We start from the raw sequence: 16,811 nt of genomic DNA on the forward strand, positions 1-16,811 counted from the left end.
AGGCATACTATACAATGAACATCTTTTTATAATTTTTTCATAATAAAACAAATATATATATTTTTTATAGTAAATATTTTCGCATAAAAATTATATTATAAAATTAAAAAAACTTTTCTTACGGGATACTATATTATAATTTTTTTTATTTTGTCTATAATATTTATTATTATTTTAATATGCGCACTATACTAAACCTTGTCTTTTTTTATATAATTTTACTATAATATGACAGTTTTCCTGACCTTTTGATGGCATACTATGACTGTTTATCCTAACTAACAGATACTACACTGATTTGTGAATGGCAGCCAAAGGTCATAGTATCTCAATCCTGCCTTCGAAATACTGTTTTTTGATCCAAAGATGAAGTTAAAATTGACGAGGTAAGGGAGAGTGAACCTTGAGCGATCTCCAGCTGCCGGCGAGCGTCTCCCAGAGCCGAGAACAGGTCCAGTTTGATGCGAGTCTCGGCGCTCAGGTTGTACTCCAGATGTTGAGCCTTCTCCTGCATGGCCGACAGAGTGGACAGCAGCATGTCTGTCTCTTTCTCCACACAGCGGTACATTCCCAGAGCCTGAGACCAGAAACACATCGACAGTAAGAAGGTGTTTAAAATATCAAAACATCAATCCACCTTGTGTCATGAAAACGGAGGGATTCGATGCTTTGGTCTCCTAAGTATCTTTGGCTTTTTAAAAGTTTACTATGTGTCTTTTGAACTTAGGAAAGCAATGCACCTCAGAGAGCGAACAAATCCATAATGAATTGGCCATCAATTAGATGGAGATACTCTGACAGATGGTCATTTCTTTGTTGGCACCAGTTTTTAATGAACATTTGGAGGGAAGTGACCTGAAACGTTTATTAAAGCAGTGCAACATTTATATGAAAGACCTGACTTTGGTGTAAGCATGCTTCATGGAGGGAGGAGGGTATGTCACTCAAATGAAATCAAATACAACACAGTACGACAACGTCCACAGCTGAAGTGAAGACGACAAAAACGAACCATTCACATTACTACATACTGACATGATGACAAAGTGCAAAAGGTTGACTGCAGGCCAAAATAAAAAGATGGTCCCGGCGGATAGATTTAACAAACACAAAGAATTACAGACATAAAAAAGGGGATTTAAACAGCAAAACTACATGACCAAACTGAGGACAGGTACTGGACCACTTGAGACTCACAGACACTTAAAGTTCATTCCCAAATAGAGTAGACATATACCTCAACATCACTCTCTAGATCTAGCACACGACTCTCTTTGACTTGACACTCCAGCTGTAGTTGTTTGTACTCTGTCTCTAGATCTTTAACTCTTTTCCTTAACATTTGGGTTTCACAGTGTTCCTGCCTGGTGTAGGAGATGGAGAAAATAACAGTTTTCAGCGGTAAGAGAGGAGTTTCATTGGAAAAACACAAAAAGAAACATATACAATAAATATAGTTACACAAAATGCAAGAACATGTATTAACAGTCTATACAAAATGTCCTGTGTGCATTAAAGCAGTGATTCTCAAATGGGGGTACGCGGACCCCTGGGGGTACGTTGGGGTACTGCAGGGGGTACGTGAGATTTAAAAAGAATTATTAAAAAAAGGTTAATTAAAAAAATACCATGCATGATTACAAAAATAATCTTAGTACAATAAGTTAAATAAAAAACACAATTTTATATAAAATATTCCAAGAACCACCAAGGGAGTCCTCATATAAACATGTCAAATGTGTGTATTGTATTTTATAGTTTTTCACAATATTACTTCAATTGAAAAACTCCTTGGAAAAATCTGTTTTATAAACATGTTGTTATGTTATTTTTTTTCATGCATGAAGATGAAAATATCCTTAGTTTGTTGTAATGTATGCACGAAGGAGTTCATAACTCACACACCGAGGGAACATCACTATATTGTAATTATTTATATACGCTTTTTCGATCAAAAATGTTCGGGGTCGGTCAGGGGGTACTTGGCTGAGAAAATGTTTCAAAGGGGTTACATTACTGAAAAAGGTTTGAGAAGCACTGCATTAAAGGAATAGTTTGATATTTATCAAAACAAGCTTATTCACTTTGCCGAGAAGATTGATACGACTCTCATATCTGGAGCTTCAATATAAGACTAATGTTTAAGTTAGCTTAGCTTAGCACAAAGCCTGAAGCAAGTGGAAACATCTAGCGTAAATCTGTCCTAAGGTTATACAGTTCACCAACTAGCATCATAAAAAATGTCTAAAACGAACAAAAAAAATATTAGGACTATATCTAAGTCAAACACTGAGCTTTCCAAAAAAAAGGTGTGGCATATAGTGTAGCTCCTATCAAACCCCAAGTGGTGTTTTTTCACTTTTCTTTTTCGTGTAAACATGAGAAATGAGACCTAATGTGTTGGCTAGCGGGCTATAGACCTGCTTGTAGGCAGTTTCCTACCTTTAGACAGAGCCTAGCTATTTCTCCTGTTTCAAATATACCATGCTAATATATGCTATGCTGATATACTAAGCTACACAAACATGAGCATTGAATCAATCTCCTCATCTAACTCTTGGCAAGACAGCGAATAAGCATAATTCAAACTATTTCTTCAAAGGTTCGGCCGTACACTCACTGCAGCATTTAGTTACACTCAGGTGCAGATGCAGCTCTCCTCTCCAGGCACAAAGCCACTTCCTTAACGGGGCGTTTTAAGTGTGATGTACCTGTTGTTGAGACTCCGTGCTGTGTTGTTTGCTTCCTCCAGTTTCTGAGCTTGAAGCTCAGCCAACTGTTTCTCCACGAAGAGTCTGGCCTCCGTCTCCGCTCTCGTCTTTTTCTCCAGCATGGCGCTGCTCTGTTTGTCCCTCTGCTTGGTTTTAGACAGGCACAGAACCCTGAAGGAAAAGCGTTAATCGTACTTTGCATAATGTGAAAGACCGAAAAGAAGTGGGTTCGGTTTGAGATGAACTTCACAGTGAAGCAAACTGAATCCCTGTAGCTGCTGGAGAACACCTTGCTTTAAAAACTGTAGCATGTCTTATCAGAAGTGTTGCTGCTGATCAAAGCTTTGCATAAAACGCTCATCTCAGAGCAGATTTCGAGCCTCTGGCTGTGGACGAGGGTTTGATCTGGGAAATGTGTTGATGACTCATCTGTGATTGGATGGACGATGTAACAACGTCATGTTCTCAGGGCATCGAGAAAGCAATGTGTTGTTCCAGATTAAACTGAGACACATTCAGGCTACTGTGTAAAATTGAGAAATGCACTCATTTAAGGGCAAACTAAATAAATAAAACATTTTATATCCTCATGAATTGAATATCTCAAGAAAGACTTCAGTAAAATGTAAGTAGCTATCATTCATTTATGGATGAGAATTATGGATGAGAATTGTGAGCCACAATCCTTCAAAATAAAATATGACTTGATGAGATATGAATTCCATTTGAAAAAGAGAAACATCAATCTGTGTGAGGATTAAAACATCAGCCCACAAACGGTCGGCTAAGATACACACAGTGTGTCTGCATGCATTCATCCCTGTCTTAGGGTTTATTTATAGCCTGATGTCATGTGCTCAGCCGCCCACAGGAGGAGCCAAAGAGCTGAGGATCTGCAGGATGACTCACTTGCTCTGGAGCAGCATGTTGGACTGTCTGAGCAGGGACACCTCTGGCCTCAGGCTGCGCTCACTGTTGGTCAGGTTGCAGACGTGGCTGCGCAGCTCCTGCTCGCTCTGCCGGCTCAGCTGCAGCTCGGCCCGCAGCCTCCTCAGATCCTGCTCCAGCCTGGGAGGAAACACAGGAAGAGTTTCAGGAAAAAGCTACGATGTCACGATCCCATGCTGAAGGTACTGATGGCGTACTTGTTCATCTGCTCAGCGTGGTGATTGCTCTTCTCTGGGACGTCCCGGTTGGGGCTGACCGTCTTCGAGCTGGATCTCTGCTTCTTCTCCGTCCTCCCTGCGGGGGGGGAGGGAGTGTTTGTGCTGCCTCTGCTGGCTTTTGGCGAGGAGCTTTTAGCCGCCCGCGTAGCTTTGCTTCCTGGCTCATCTTGAGGTAGATTTTCCGGGGTTGTGGAGGATTCGGGTCCGGCTGCCCCGCAGGGAAGCAGATCTCTGGACTCACCAGGTTTGGATGGTAATGGCCGCCGGTTTGATTCAGCGGACTTCCCCTCCAGCGCTCCCTTCTCTGGCGCTCTCTCCTCGCTGCGGATCTGGAGGCAGTCCACGGTGTGAGCCTCGTCAGTGGCCAGCACAGCGCCGTTCTGACACTGATACTGAGTGGACTCAGGCTTTGTCTTCCATTTAGAGCCTGCAAATACAGGCAGAAAGAAAAATACATGCCATTTCATGACTCACTGAAATGTGGAAACACAGAGGAGAACGTTCTGATTGTTGGATTAAGATATTACAAATATGAACTGCAAACCAAAGTAAATGTAGTGACATTCCAATTCTGATATGACTCACAATATTTGAGAAAATTTAAATATTTGGGATTTTTTTGCAAGGATCTGTACCAGGGCAGAAATTACATTGGTTATGGTTATTACATTTACTTAACGCCTAACTTTGTGAACAACAGTTACTGGTAGATTTTTCCACACGTTCATTTTGAATATGCAGTATTACTTGGAGTCCCGATCGTCTGATGTCATGAATAAGGAACACCCTGCAGATTGTAAGAGTGGTAGAGACATGTGTGTGGTGAAATGTGTGCAGAAGACTCACTGCTGCTGCCATCTGTTCCCGTCTTTGGGAAGACCTGCAGGCCTGGGGGGAGCGAGTGCTGCAGGAGGTGCATGTGGAAGTCATTCTCACTCTGCACAGCTTTCTGAATGCGCAGCTTGAAGATGTTAGTGAAGTAGCACGTGGCATCAAACCCCAGATACACCACAGGATACCCAATGCTGGAACCAAGGGGGGAAACAACACAGTGGGAATATGAGTACAACATTTAAAAGATACATCACATATTGGCAAGCAGAACACACCCAATGTCTTTCATTCGTTACTTGGCAGCATACATGTGAATCTAGTCTTTTATACTTTCGTGCCCAAACATCCAGCTTGACTCATTATATCACACAGAGAATTAATCAAAGTGGAATACTAATGCAGTTCATTGCAGCTCAATTAATTGAATGTAAGGAATATACATTCTGGATATTCTTATAAGGGCAGAAAGGGAGATTTGTGGGGAGGCATGTGGCGCAGTGGAAAGAGCCTTGGTGTTGGGATCAGGGGGTCAGGTTCAAACCCCACTGCAATTAGCATGGCGTTGTGTCCCTGGGCAAGACACTTCACACCAAATTGCTCCTGTGGGGATTGCCCAAGTTGCTTTGGATAAAAGCGTCTAACAAGTAACATGTAATGTAAAAATGTAATTTGTGTCGAATGAACATACCAGTGTGCAGCAAAAAGATGGGACAGGTTTGCATGAGAGGCTTTAAGGTCTTTTAGTCGGAGTGACGCCTCTGTGTAGACGAGCAGAATCCACAGGGACACCGTGGATATGCAGATGCCTTTCTCTGCAGAGAAATATCAAATAGTCAGATGTGATGGGGGTAAAGGGGTCCTTGTTCAAATAAAAATCAGAGCTAATTCACTCAAATTGGTATTCACACACTATAAAATGCTTTATCAGATACAACAATATGCCTTCTTCAGGATTTGTTCATGGTAAACGCTGCATGTATATTATAAAACAATATATACAACATATAATTAGGTTACATTTTGTGTGGGACATTTAACAACAAAACAAACAATATTTCCACGTGTCCAAATGTCTCACCTGTGTGCCATATGTAATTGAATAACACATAAGTGCTTGCCACAAAGAACAGCCAGTGCAAAGGAACAAAAATTAAACAAAAGATGTCCAGAGTGAAGGCAGCACAAACAAAAACAACACAAATAGCCTGCAGACAAAGAAAGAAGAAAACATATTAATTGCAGTTAAATGCAATGGAAACATTATGTTGGATTATCATTATCTGGGCACACATTATAGAATCCCTCAGGAGGGTGCTCACCAGCCCATGGCAGTGGAACGTGGTGTAGACGCTCCCAAAGAAGAGCCAGCAGGGCCACAGGTACTCCAGTCTGAACTCCAGGATGAAATCTGCCAGCAGCACCAGCATCCACATCATCATAAACTTCACGAAGGTGTACGCACTGCAAATACACAGTCAAAAATGTTTTCATTGTTAATTAGTCTGATGATTACTTTCTTCACTAATTAGTAATTATACTATAACAAATTATAATAAACTTTGATTAGTGTTTCCTAAAGTCCAAGATAACATCCTCAAAAGTCAGAATTCAAAGCTATTTAGTTTGCACACGGTAAATAATGAGTAAAGAAACTTTTTCATTTAGGAGGCTTAATTTCACATTTATTTATTTATTTGTTTATTTTTCAATTATTCACAACCAAGAAATATCAAAAAGGTTGGTAATTAATTTAATAGATCCCAACTAATTGACTAGTAGATCTAGTAAATTGTATACATAAAACATCATTATGGGATGAACATACTCTGGAAGAATGAATAACAAATGTGTATTCTATCTAGACTGAGATATTTCAGACACAGCGAAGCTTCTTCAGCCAAAGCGTTGAAGGCACACAGAATCCAAAACAAAGCAGGAAATGGGATCCTCGTTGCGGAACCTATAATTGAGCAGCTGCGTCTTAAAACTGCAGTCCGTCCTTTTTAAGTAGAGGCACCACAGAACAATGACTGCTCCCTCATTCGTTTCATCGGGCGACCACGAGCACAACAGGAGCTTTGCTTTCCTCCTTTGTTCTGCACATCACATCACCCCCTCTTTGTTTGGTTACCATGGCAATATTTCATCTGGAGGAGAGAAGGAGCACCAGTTTCCTCCTGCACATGAGTTAAAACCCTCCCTTTTATTGTCACTGTTAACAAATGTACTTGAAATTATCTAACATGTATTTTATAATAAAAAGAAAAAGCTAAATATGCAACAAAAGTAATATTTTATCTGAAAGAGTAAAGAGCTTTAATTATTCACACGAGTTCTAATTACCCTTATAGGTTACTTAAAATAGTGTGTTTTAATTTCACCTCAAAAAAGCAATATTTAATTTGTAGGAACTAACTAAACTAAAGAAAGAAATTGAGCGTTACTGCATGTTAAATTCATCAAATAAGTTCAAATATATCTTGTGCTATTAAGAAGAGTATTTTAATTAATTTGTATTTTATCAAAGCTGCCAGATATAACAAAAAATATGTATAAAAACATAAAATTCCCCAATAAAAGAAGCAAAAATTGTAAATGTGATTACAAATTCAATAAAATATAAGCCAGTGTTTATATTTTGAAAATACAGTGTAAGCTATTAAACGGATTATTTTATTTACTGCCTTGCTCATGTGAAACAATGCACACTTAAAACAAGTGGTTTCTTTCTCCTGAGGCAGTCTTTCTTGTCTGTACTCTGTCTAGACGCTTACAAATGATGTGCAAAACGACCTGTGCTTCTTTTAAGCCTAGTAGCAAAATACAGTGAATAAAAACAGAGCATTAATTGTGCAGTAATTCGGCCTAATTGTGTGCGCAAGGAGACAGATAAAGCAGATGTAACATGCCTGAGTGGAAGCAGGCCGATGTTAACTTGCACAGCTGCTGATTTCTGTCTTTCCGTAAACAATGTCGGGTGAAGTAACTCGCGCAACATTTTGTACGCTCGTGTGTGTGTGTGCGCAGTGAAATCCTAACGGAATGTGTTAAAGCTGCACACTGAGACATATAAAATGTGAGACACTGGATAAAGTGATGCGAGGCAGACAGGTGAGCTGGATGACGACGGCTGAAATTTACACAAAGACGACAGAATACCACAACAAAAAGCAGCAGCATCATCATCCGCCAGGCGACGCTACCTTTCAGAAAGCTTCTCCGTTATTTTCAGCTTTTTCATTTTCCGTAGCCTGCTCGCGTCCACGTATCGTTTCTTCATCTTATGGCTTCTACTTCCTCCGTGCTGTAGTTTTCGCTCCGCAGCAGCAGAAGCGGCAGCGGAGGCAGAAAAAAGAAACAGAAAATAGAGGAAGCAGATCCTCGAGGATGTGCAGCTCAACCTGTGATGATGATGATGTCTGGAAACAGATACAGGCTATGCGCATGCGCAGTGGGTGTTGTACCTACAAGTGTTCATCGCAGGAGGGGAGCAGAACAACACACTGTACACTACACACTGTACCCAGCGCCGTATAGATATCATTATATTATATATTATATTATACGGCTCTAAATGTGCCTAATGGGTTAACCCGTTCGTGTCCGAAGACTATATTTAGTATGAAAAGGATAAATGATGCAACCTTTGGACAAGTATCTACAGAACAACTTGGAATTCATTTTTTTAAGTGAAATCGACCTTTTTTCAATTGCAAAAAAGAGAATGTTTAATATCTTTGATATTAAATTTGATATATGTTCATAGATATCACATACTTGATTTTGATCCTTCTAAATTACACCCATTTTTTTAATCATAGCCTACTTTGAGTCTTTTTGCACATTGGACTACTGTTTTTTACGGAGCCCCCTAGGGGACATGGAGAAGAAAAGAAAAAAGAGAAGAAAGAAAAGTTTTGCGAGATATCACAAAACCTTTGCGAGATATCACAAAACCCCTTAACGAGATCTCGCAATACTTTTGCGATATCTCGCAAAACCCCGTTGCAGTTTGTAGACGGTCCCTAAGGACTCCTCTCCCTCCTCAAGCTGCAGATTGTGACCAATTCTTGATGTTTAGCTCGGATGACGGCGCGTATCGAACTGTTCTGATAAAAACGACTCTGTAGCTCGTTGTCTACCTTGCTATGATTGTAAAGTCATGTTGTTTGTATTTTTACAACGTTATGTTCATATAGGCCAGGGGTCGGCAACCCCTGGCACGCGTGCCAGCATTGGCACGCGGCACCGTAACCAGTGGCACACTAGGAATAAGTGGAATAAGTGTGCAAAAATATTTAAATGGTATTTTCGGATCCTGAACGAGACCGCTGCCAGAGCGCGTCCCCCCGTTACCTGCAGAATGAAGCCATGCACGCAACGCAGCCCCGCTCTCTTTAACTCCAGGCGACTTTCTGCCGCTTTCCTCCGTGGTGCAGTGCTGATCGTTTCACCACGGAGGAAAGCACTTCACTAATTGCAGTACCCATAAGGAGCTGTACAAATGCCGCAGTTTTTGCGTCGCTGTGTATTTACTTGAAAGCCCAGTGGCGATCTGCTCATCTCTCATCGAAATAATATGCTACAAAGGGGCGGACTGGCCATCTGTGTGTTGAACTTTCCTGTCGGCTCCCAGACCGTAGTCGAGGAGGGCAGAAGCAATAACCCACTTTAGCTTAAATGACTGGAGAGAGGCGAGCTCTTCTTGGGAGGCCGTTGCATTTATTTAGTTGTTCTTCTGTTTCACAAAATACATCACAGACCTCTGTTTTTCTGCTGCCTCGTTTCACTTCCAGACACATACACACGTTCCCTCGCAGTCGCTCTACCATCCACAAACAAACACACATGCACAAGCCACACCCCTCTCTCTCTCTCTCTCTCTCTCTCTCTCTCTCTCTCTCTCTCTCTCTCTCTCTCTCTCTCTCTCTCTCTCTCTCTCTCTCTCTTAAAGAGACAGCGATCTCATCTCACTCTGCATCACCCTAATATCACAACATGTGTGCTCTGGAGAATCACAGAACGGACGATCGTCCTTATTATTATGCCATTTAAACCAATTATTTAAAGGTGTTTGTTAAATTCGGAATCATGTAAGTAGCGCTGACAGGTCCACACACTGCTTCCCCGAGGCTCCCCCGCCATCCTGCTGATAGTTGACGAGCGTCAAGCTCCTCAACCCCCCCCCCGTTGATAATTCTCGATCGTCGGCACGCTGATAACCATTTTTTTTTTTAAATGGCACTTCATATCAAAAAGGTTGCCGACCCCTGATATAGGCTATATACACTCTATGTGTGAAACCCGTGCCTATTGCCAAGCACTGATGATATATTTTTATATTTAAGGCCAAGCTCAAAATAAAATCGATGAACCAATCCATTGTTGTGGTTTCTGTGTTGCCGTAGCAGCAGAACTGACCAGGAAGTACATTGAGCTAAATGAAAACCTTTGCGAGATCTCGCAAAAGTATTGCTAGATCTCGCAAAGGGGTTTTCACGGCAAGGTGCCGCTACTCAGCCGCCGGCAATATACGTATATATTGTAAACGCAACGCAGCGCAAATGTGGGTCTGACTCTGCCTCACAGAGGGTGACTGGCTGTCTACATGACGTGGCCTGCCGACATTGCCACTTTCATACAGATCATACTAATGCCCTCGATTGGTCTCTGTGTGTCATTCAAGCTCGGGAGGGTGTGTGTTGGTGTATGTGTGGCGCGAGCGAGCGAGAAAGCGTGCGCACCGGTTACGTGTATTGTTGTTAGCATCTGGTGCTAGCTAGCTGCGCTAACGGATATAAGGAGCTGTTTCAACAACAAGGTGGAGGGAGAGTCCTTTGCTGTCAGACTGAGAGGCTGAAAACTACAGCTCTGGTGAGGTAAATTACTCTCTGAGTCTTTAGATAGTTAACTTAGTTTAAGTTATCTCAGTGGGTCTCAAATGGTTCGGTCACCATTTATGTAAACACATATTTCCATTTGAGGGGCTAGTGATTAGTAAAATATGCATGAATAATACAAACAAAATGTTAACTAGGTGAAAAAAGGTAAGATAAACTTGTTGAGAGCTAAAACTAGTCTTTGCTGTTGCCTCAAAGAGGAGCAGGGGGTTTCAATGTTTTTTCATATTGGATATTGTATGTTATTGGTTATGGCCATGTACTTATGATTTTATGATTATTTAAATGTATACATTTTTGTTTCATATGGGTGTAGTCTCTGAATTTCCCCCTCAAAATGCACCAGATTGATGCATTTAAGTCCAACATTTTTAAAAGAATCTTACCGGGGGAGCATGCCCCCGGACCCCCCTATAGGATTTGAGGCCCGGCCCCACTGTTCCCAAATAGATTTGCAATTTTTTTTTAAATAGTAACCCATCTCCATATGTTTCTTTTGGGGTAGTAGATTTAAACTAGAGGGCTATCACTTTGTGCAGCAACGCTATTGACAAATAAATCCAGCAAAATGGCACAAAAAACTGGTAGTGGCCTCAGGGACGAGGAGTCATTTAACCAGCCAGTAGGAGTCAATCTTTACTTTCTTTTATATCCATAAAGAAAAAGTAAATCTTTTTACAGTTGTTTCCTTATGGATGTTGAGAGGTATCCATATATCTCTTCATTTTTCTCTCAAAGTGCACCAGATTGATGCATCTAACTTCAATATTTAAAATAAATGCACCCTGAGTCATTTTGTTTAAGTACAGTGAGCCTTTCTAAAATATACAGTCAAGAGACAAACCCACCAGCATTATAGGATATACTATGACTTTGTGCCAAATACTTGTTGCTGATTTAGAGTACTGGCACCTTTTTTATTCCAATTCAAGCACTGGTTTTGCGAGATCTCGCAAAGGTTTTGCGAGATCTCGAACTGTATATATATATATATTTCAAATAATGTTTTTCCTTCTCCATGTCCCCTAGGGGGCTCCGTCGATAACAGTCAAATAATTGTATGAAAGTACTAAATATATAATTTTCCTGTTATAGGTTGTGGTGTGGACGGAGAAAATGGCATGAAAAGCAAATACTTAGATAAAGTACAAAGTAGTATCAAGTACCTCGATATTGTACTTAAGTAAATAATAGCGTTCTGTCCATCCACCTTGTTAACACACATCTGAGTTTCCATTCCCCATAACACTGTGTTAGGGGACAAGCCCTCAGCTGCCGGGCCCCAGCTAAAAAACTAAACAATATTTCTTTTTTCCTCTCTGAAAACCATATTTGAAGGGGGGTGAGTTTTTGTATTTACTATTAATACATTATTTTAATATGATTTAGTATAATCATACATATCACACTTCACAAAATCTTGTTTTTTTTGTAAGACCCTGCAGGACCGCCCACCAAGTTGTCCACACTCCAAAATAACCCGAGTGACATTGTGAACAAGCACAATGATCTAAGAAGAAATATTCGGCCTACTGCCAGCAACATGTTGGAAATGGTCATATCTGGATGTTGCATTCAAATTATTTCACAAATTCTAAGGCATAGTGTGCTTCATTGATTATTATTCTGAGCATGATTTCTCATTTGATCTAGCCTATTAAAGGTTGATTTGATATTCCACATTGTTCCCTTGTGCAGAATATCAGTAGAAGATAAAATGATTTCCAGACAAGCACACAGCACCTGTGGATTTTCTGGTGTTTTACTGGTGGTCTGCGTGTGCTGATGTGTCCTCTGCCCCCCTCACAGACCTTGAGCAGCGAGGCTGCAGCCAACGCTCAGAAATGGGCCAACACCTGCTCCATGAACCACAGCCCTGTAAGTTCATTATATAAGTCCCCATGTTTTAAAAAATAAAACAAAAAAACGTATTTTACTAAAAAGTCAGACACACCGTCATTTCACAAACAGATAGGTAGATGAGAACTACAGTGTTACTCAACCAGGTTGTATCATAAGCTGTAGAAGAAATATGATTATATTGGCGATGATCGGACTAGTCCTTAGTGAATAATTACGTTAAATATGCCACCGTTGTGAAACTTAGAAGGTCCTGCGAGATATTGCTTGTAAAAATTACAGTTTTTGAACATGAAGTACATTCATTTTAGATCTGAGGGGAACAAACATAAGTCTTTTTTATTATTGGTTTTATGAAGTTGTGATTTTTGTATAATGGAACCATTTTTGTAATGTATTGTATAAATTTTTTATCAAAAAAGTTGTATTCCGCATAATGTCAAACCAGATGTGGACAAAATGAGTGGCTAATATTAAATAAGAGTATATAATTATAGATGAGATTAATTAAAAAGCCACAGCGTTGGCTCTCAACCCAATCATGTAATATTTGAACTACTCCAAATATGATATTTCGCTATCAAAGAACGACATTAACAATAGAGGAGGGGGTAATAGATGAGACAGAGCAGCACATAAAGCGGCCATATGTCCTTAGAATGAGAGAAAGGGTTGGTGAGGGTTCAACTCAATTTCCTGACTTTAAACGACGATTCCCTTTTAATGTGCGATCAAGAGTTGAGCGTACATTTATGATGGTTTTAGACTAAAGTGTCTCTCTCCTCCTCTTCAACCTTTAGCTAGCGGCTGTGGAGAGAACCTGTACATATCCAGTTCCCAGGACCCCTGGAGCAACGCTATCCAGGACTGGTACGACGAGGTGCAGAACTGGCGCTACTGAGTGGGATCTAATGGACGAGTGGTCGGACATTACACACAGGTACAATTATATCTCAGTTTGTGGAGCACTCTGACTAACTTGCAAACAAAGAAGCCAACACTTTTGAAAATATGTAAAGGTCACATATTACAAAAGGTGAGATTTCCAAGTCTTTTATGATTTTCAAACATACTCAGAATCCCAAAGAGACTATGAAAACAGTATCAATCATTATGATGACTGTTATAGTGGAATGTTTAATACAGCGTATTTCTGATATTTATTAGAGATCACATGCTAAGCTATATGATGTGTGTTACTGAGTTGGGTCACACACAGTTAGAGACAATGGTCGTTCTGAATTATCAATAGATGTATTCATTTTAAGTGAGCTGACACCGAGGGTAGAGAAAGTTCAGAGAAGGCCTCAGGTTATAAACACAGTTAACCTTTGTTCGTTAACTAATCCTAAGGATGTATAGCTTTCTGAGAGATAAACATGTGACATTTGTGTGGCAGGCTGCATGATAAAATGTGTGTGCGTTAAACATGCTTAGGGAAAATGTGTGTGTGCTCATTGCAGTGGCTATATATGCTGAATGATTGTTGCTACTGTTGGGGGGCATGTCCGCAATTAAATAATAATAACTGATCAGCTATATCTGTGTTTGTGTTTTATTGATTCCTCTCTGTTTCATTCTTTCCTGTTGTGTGAGTGCTGGATCGCCACAACAATGACCTCCTGGTGATTTGATTTTACTCTTATTCTCTGCACAGGTTGTTTGGTACAGGTCCAACAAGGTTGGCTGTGATGTGGCGTACTGTCCCAACTCTCAGTACAAGTACTTCTACGTCTGCCAATGCTGCCCACCGTGAGTAAAACATGTCTTCCCCTACTTTTGAAATGAAAAGTCCAGCATACTTTCTCACTTAAAAATAACATTTATATGAATATTGATGTATGAGTCCATTGAGTTAAAAGGAACCAAGATCAAGTCCCATGATGTATTATTAAATATATTTGGAAGTTAAGTAAGAAAAAAGAAAAGAAAAAGCTTTCAAAAAAGTATATCAATCTTTAACATTATTCTTTTTTTGCCTGCTCAGATCATGTTCGTGACATGTTTGGGCTGAGTGTGAGTGTCTATTGCTGTAAAGTTTAATATTTGATGCTCTGGCCTACATTACAGCGAAAACTTCCAGTACGCTCGCCCTTACAAATCAGGACCCTCCTGTGGTGACTGCCCCAATGCCTGCAACAACCAACTCTGCAGTAAGTGGCTGCACTGCGAGACTTCACCTTATCAACAACTTTTAAATAATGATGGATGATTAGAGTACACTTAACTACACAAATTATGTTCTAAACTTTTTTGTACTGCTTATATATACACTAAATGGGGAATAAAAAAACTGTTCAATTAATAACGTTTTTTTTACATTTATTTAAGTTGTGTTCCTTTTAATTATATGCAGGACAATTAACCGCAAAGAAATGTCAAAGGTGACACAATGAAATCCAAAACTTTCCATTGCCGTCATTGTAGAGTAATGCTGCAGGACTAGATTTAGTACATTTGAATGCACACTTGTTCAAGGGAAATGCATCTTCCCTGGCTTTCTCATGGCTTAGAAAACTCTAATTAAAACCAAAATGATCACAAGTAAAATCGCAACAAGTCAAAAGGTAAAATAAAATAAATACATGTATCAATAGATTTGTTTAAATTCAGTGAGTGGAGCCCAAAAAGGTTTATTTAAGCACAGACGGAATGAAAATGTACTTCTTTCAGTATAACCTTGTTTACTTCCCGGATCTCAATGTAATGATGTAGATTTACTTTGACGTCAAACAGTGAGATCATTTCTGCTTTAGGAACATATTTGAGAAAAAGTTGGAAAAACTCCAATCTTAATATTGAGCTCTCACATTATATATTTGCATTTATGCATTCATTGTCCTTTCTCTTATCTCCTGCAGCCAACCCCTGTCCCTACGCTGATAAGAACAGCAACTGTCCTGATCTGAAGCAGCAGGCGACCAGTAGTAACGCAGACGTGGCCTCTTGGTGTCCCGCCTCCTGCAAGTGCACCTCTCAGATCATTTAAATGTCCTCATGGGCTCTGACATATCAGTCAGATTCAATAAAAGATACTTCTCTTTAAGGCGTGTGTCCCTTTGCTGATTAATAAAACCTGGAAATAGTTGAGCGTATTAAACCAAAGAATAGAAAGGAAGTGTCCTCTGGCACGGGAACCTGACTAGGCAAACAAAATGTTCAGGAGCAGGCGTCCTTTGACTGTACGTGAGGAGTAGACTCACCAAGAGGAAGGAGAACACTTTGAGAGGGTGGATTTGGCACGAGTGGGGAGGAAAATTAATTTCAAATGGATATCCTATGGCTGTGCCAAGAAATTAACACAGTTTGTGACCACACCTGGTTGCTGTGGCTGATAAGAAAAACAGATATTTAAAATGCATACTCATGTTTTCCTAAATCTTATATGTCACAGCATCAAGCTGAGTAGTTATTTACTATTTAAAATATGTAATTGACTGTTGTTTTAAGATCACTGAAATCCCCGTGTGTTTTATTATGATACACTGATAAGACCCAGGTAGATTTTGGGAGGGCTTCCTGTGGAATCCATGCTGCAATAATTCCAGAGGAGGGCGAAAAGGAGACTTCCTGTTAGTTAGGATGACATCCTGTCTTTAAAACACATTCCTTCTCATTTAAAAAGAAAGTGTTTAGCATCTGTATGTTACGCATTCCAAACGGTGGTATCTAATTTAGTAAATTGAGTTTGTGCACAGTATTTCCAATTAGACCTATTTTGTACTTTTATCCTACTACTTACTCCTTTTGAATCCTAGTTGGTAAGGACAATCATTAATATGAGATTCAGAACACAGCTAGTGTCGTTGCATGTGATATTTCCCGGGAATATTGCCACATATCCAGGTTGATAATAAAAAGAAATGCAGGGACTTTCATCCGTGGGCCATAGGCTCAATCAGCTCTTACCTCAGTACCTCATTCACTGATAGATGCTGCTATAAATAAAACAGGTTGTGATTATTAACTGAGGAAAATATGCTGCTGACACTTGTTCATAAGTTAGAACTTTGAATCCAGGACTCTAACTTGTAATGGAGTACTAAGTTATACTTTGGTTCACACACTTCAGGATCATTATTAAGTATAAGGGTTTTTATAAACTATATATACACCAGGATGAATATGTAATTACAGTACAGGAAAAGAAGGCTAGAGGTTCCTAAATGTACGACATATTTACAAAAACTTCTTTAACTGTGGAGTTTGGAGTGTGTGTGAATGGGGCGAAGCCTACGAGCTAGTTCAGGCAGTCAACTCGAGCACCAATGATACATTAACACGTCTCTTAAAACCAACCAAACACAATCTCCTTAACTTGCTGCTCTATTTAAGCTGCC

At 40.0% G+C, this 16,811-nt stretch overlaps 2 protein-coding genes across 6 annotated transcripts in view; one reads left to right on the forward strand and one right to left on the reverse strand.

The window, feature by feature from the left end:
- LOC307014250 (macoilin) overlaps positions 1-16,811 on the reverse strand; it is a 43,100-nt gene that overhangs the window by 3,486 nt on the left and 22,803 nt on the right. The window contains exons 1-10 of one of the 2 annotated variants that reach the window (XM_079642115.1): positions 7,915-8,515; positions 6,031-6,172; positions 5,790-5,916; positions 5,400-5,523; positions 4,724-4,902; positions 3,857-4,304; positions 3,621-3,779; positions 2,712-2,882; positions 1,238-1,364; positions 403-577 (exon numbers count right to left, since the gene is read on the reverse strand). In XM_079642115.1, the coding sequence (XP_079498241.1) occupies positions 403-577; positions 1,238-1,364; positions 2,712-2,882; positions 3,621-3,779; positions 3,857-4,304; positions 4,724-4,902; positions 5,400-5,523; positions 5,790-5,916; positions 6,031-6,172; positions 7,915-7,991 (1,729 nt within the window). In that variant the 5' untranslated portion in view covers positions 7,992-8,515. Of the gene's footprint in view, positions 1-402; positions 578-1,237; positions 1,365-2,711; positions 2,883-3,620; positions 3,780-3,856; positions 4,305-4,723; positions 4,903-5,399; positions 5,524-5,789; positions 5,917-6,030; positions 6,173-7,914; positions 8,516-16,811 lie in introns of those variants that run through there. The other variant, XM_079642116.1, reaches the window with a different exon arrangement.
- Positions 6,181-15,508, forward strand: LOC307014255 (cysteine-rich venom protein natrin-1-like). 4 transcript variants are annotated; one of them, XM_079642123.1, is made up of 6 exons: positions 10,240-10,590; positions 12,421-12,489; positions 13,272-13,411; positions 14,129-14,227; positions 14,542-14,624; positions 15,333-15,508. In XM_079642123.1, the coding sequence occupies exons 2-6, from the start codon at positions 12,475-12,477 to the stop codon at positions 15,458-15,460; spliced, it is 465 nt and encodes a 154-aa protein (XP_079498249.1). In that variant the 5' UTR covers positions 10,240-10,590; positions 12,421-12,474; the 3' UTR covers positions 15,461-15,508. The 4 variants fall into 4 exon arrangements, with proteins under 4 accessions (XP_079498251.1, XP_079498249.1, XP_079498250.1 ...); XM_079642124.1 differs by having other exon boundaries at positions 10,240-10,585; XM_079642122.1 differs by lacking the exon at positions 10,240-10,590 and adding an exon at positions 11,287-12,166.

This window comes from Notothenia rossii, assembly GCF_949606895.1.
Source record: "Notothenia rossii genome assembly, chromosome: 8".
Classification (NCBI taxonomy): domain Eukaryota; kingdom Metazoa; phylum Chordata; class Actinopteri; order Perciformes; family Nototheniidae; genus Notothenia; species Notothenia rossii.

Excerpts from the sequence above, each read along its gene's own strand:
- LOC307014255 (XM_079642122.1), top strand. Across the intron at positions 13,412-14,128 it reads TGGTCGGACATTACACACAG|GTTGTTTGGTACAGGTCCAA; the intron begins GTACAATTATAT and ends TTCTCTGCACAG. Across the intron at positions 14,228-14,541 it reads GCCAATGCTGCCCACCGTGA|CGAAAACTTCCAGTACGCTC; the intron begins GTAAAACATGTC and ends CCTACATTACAG.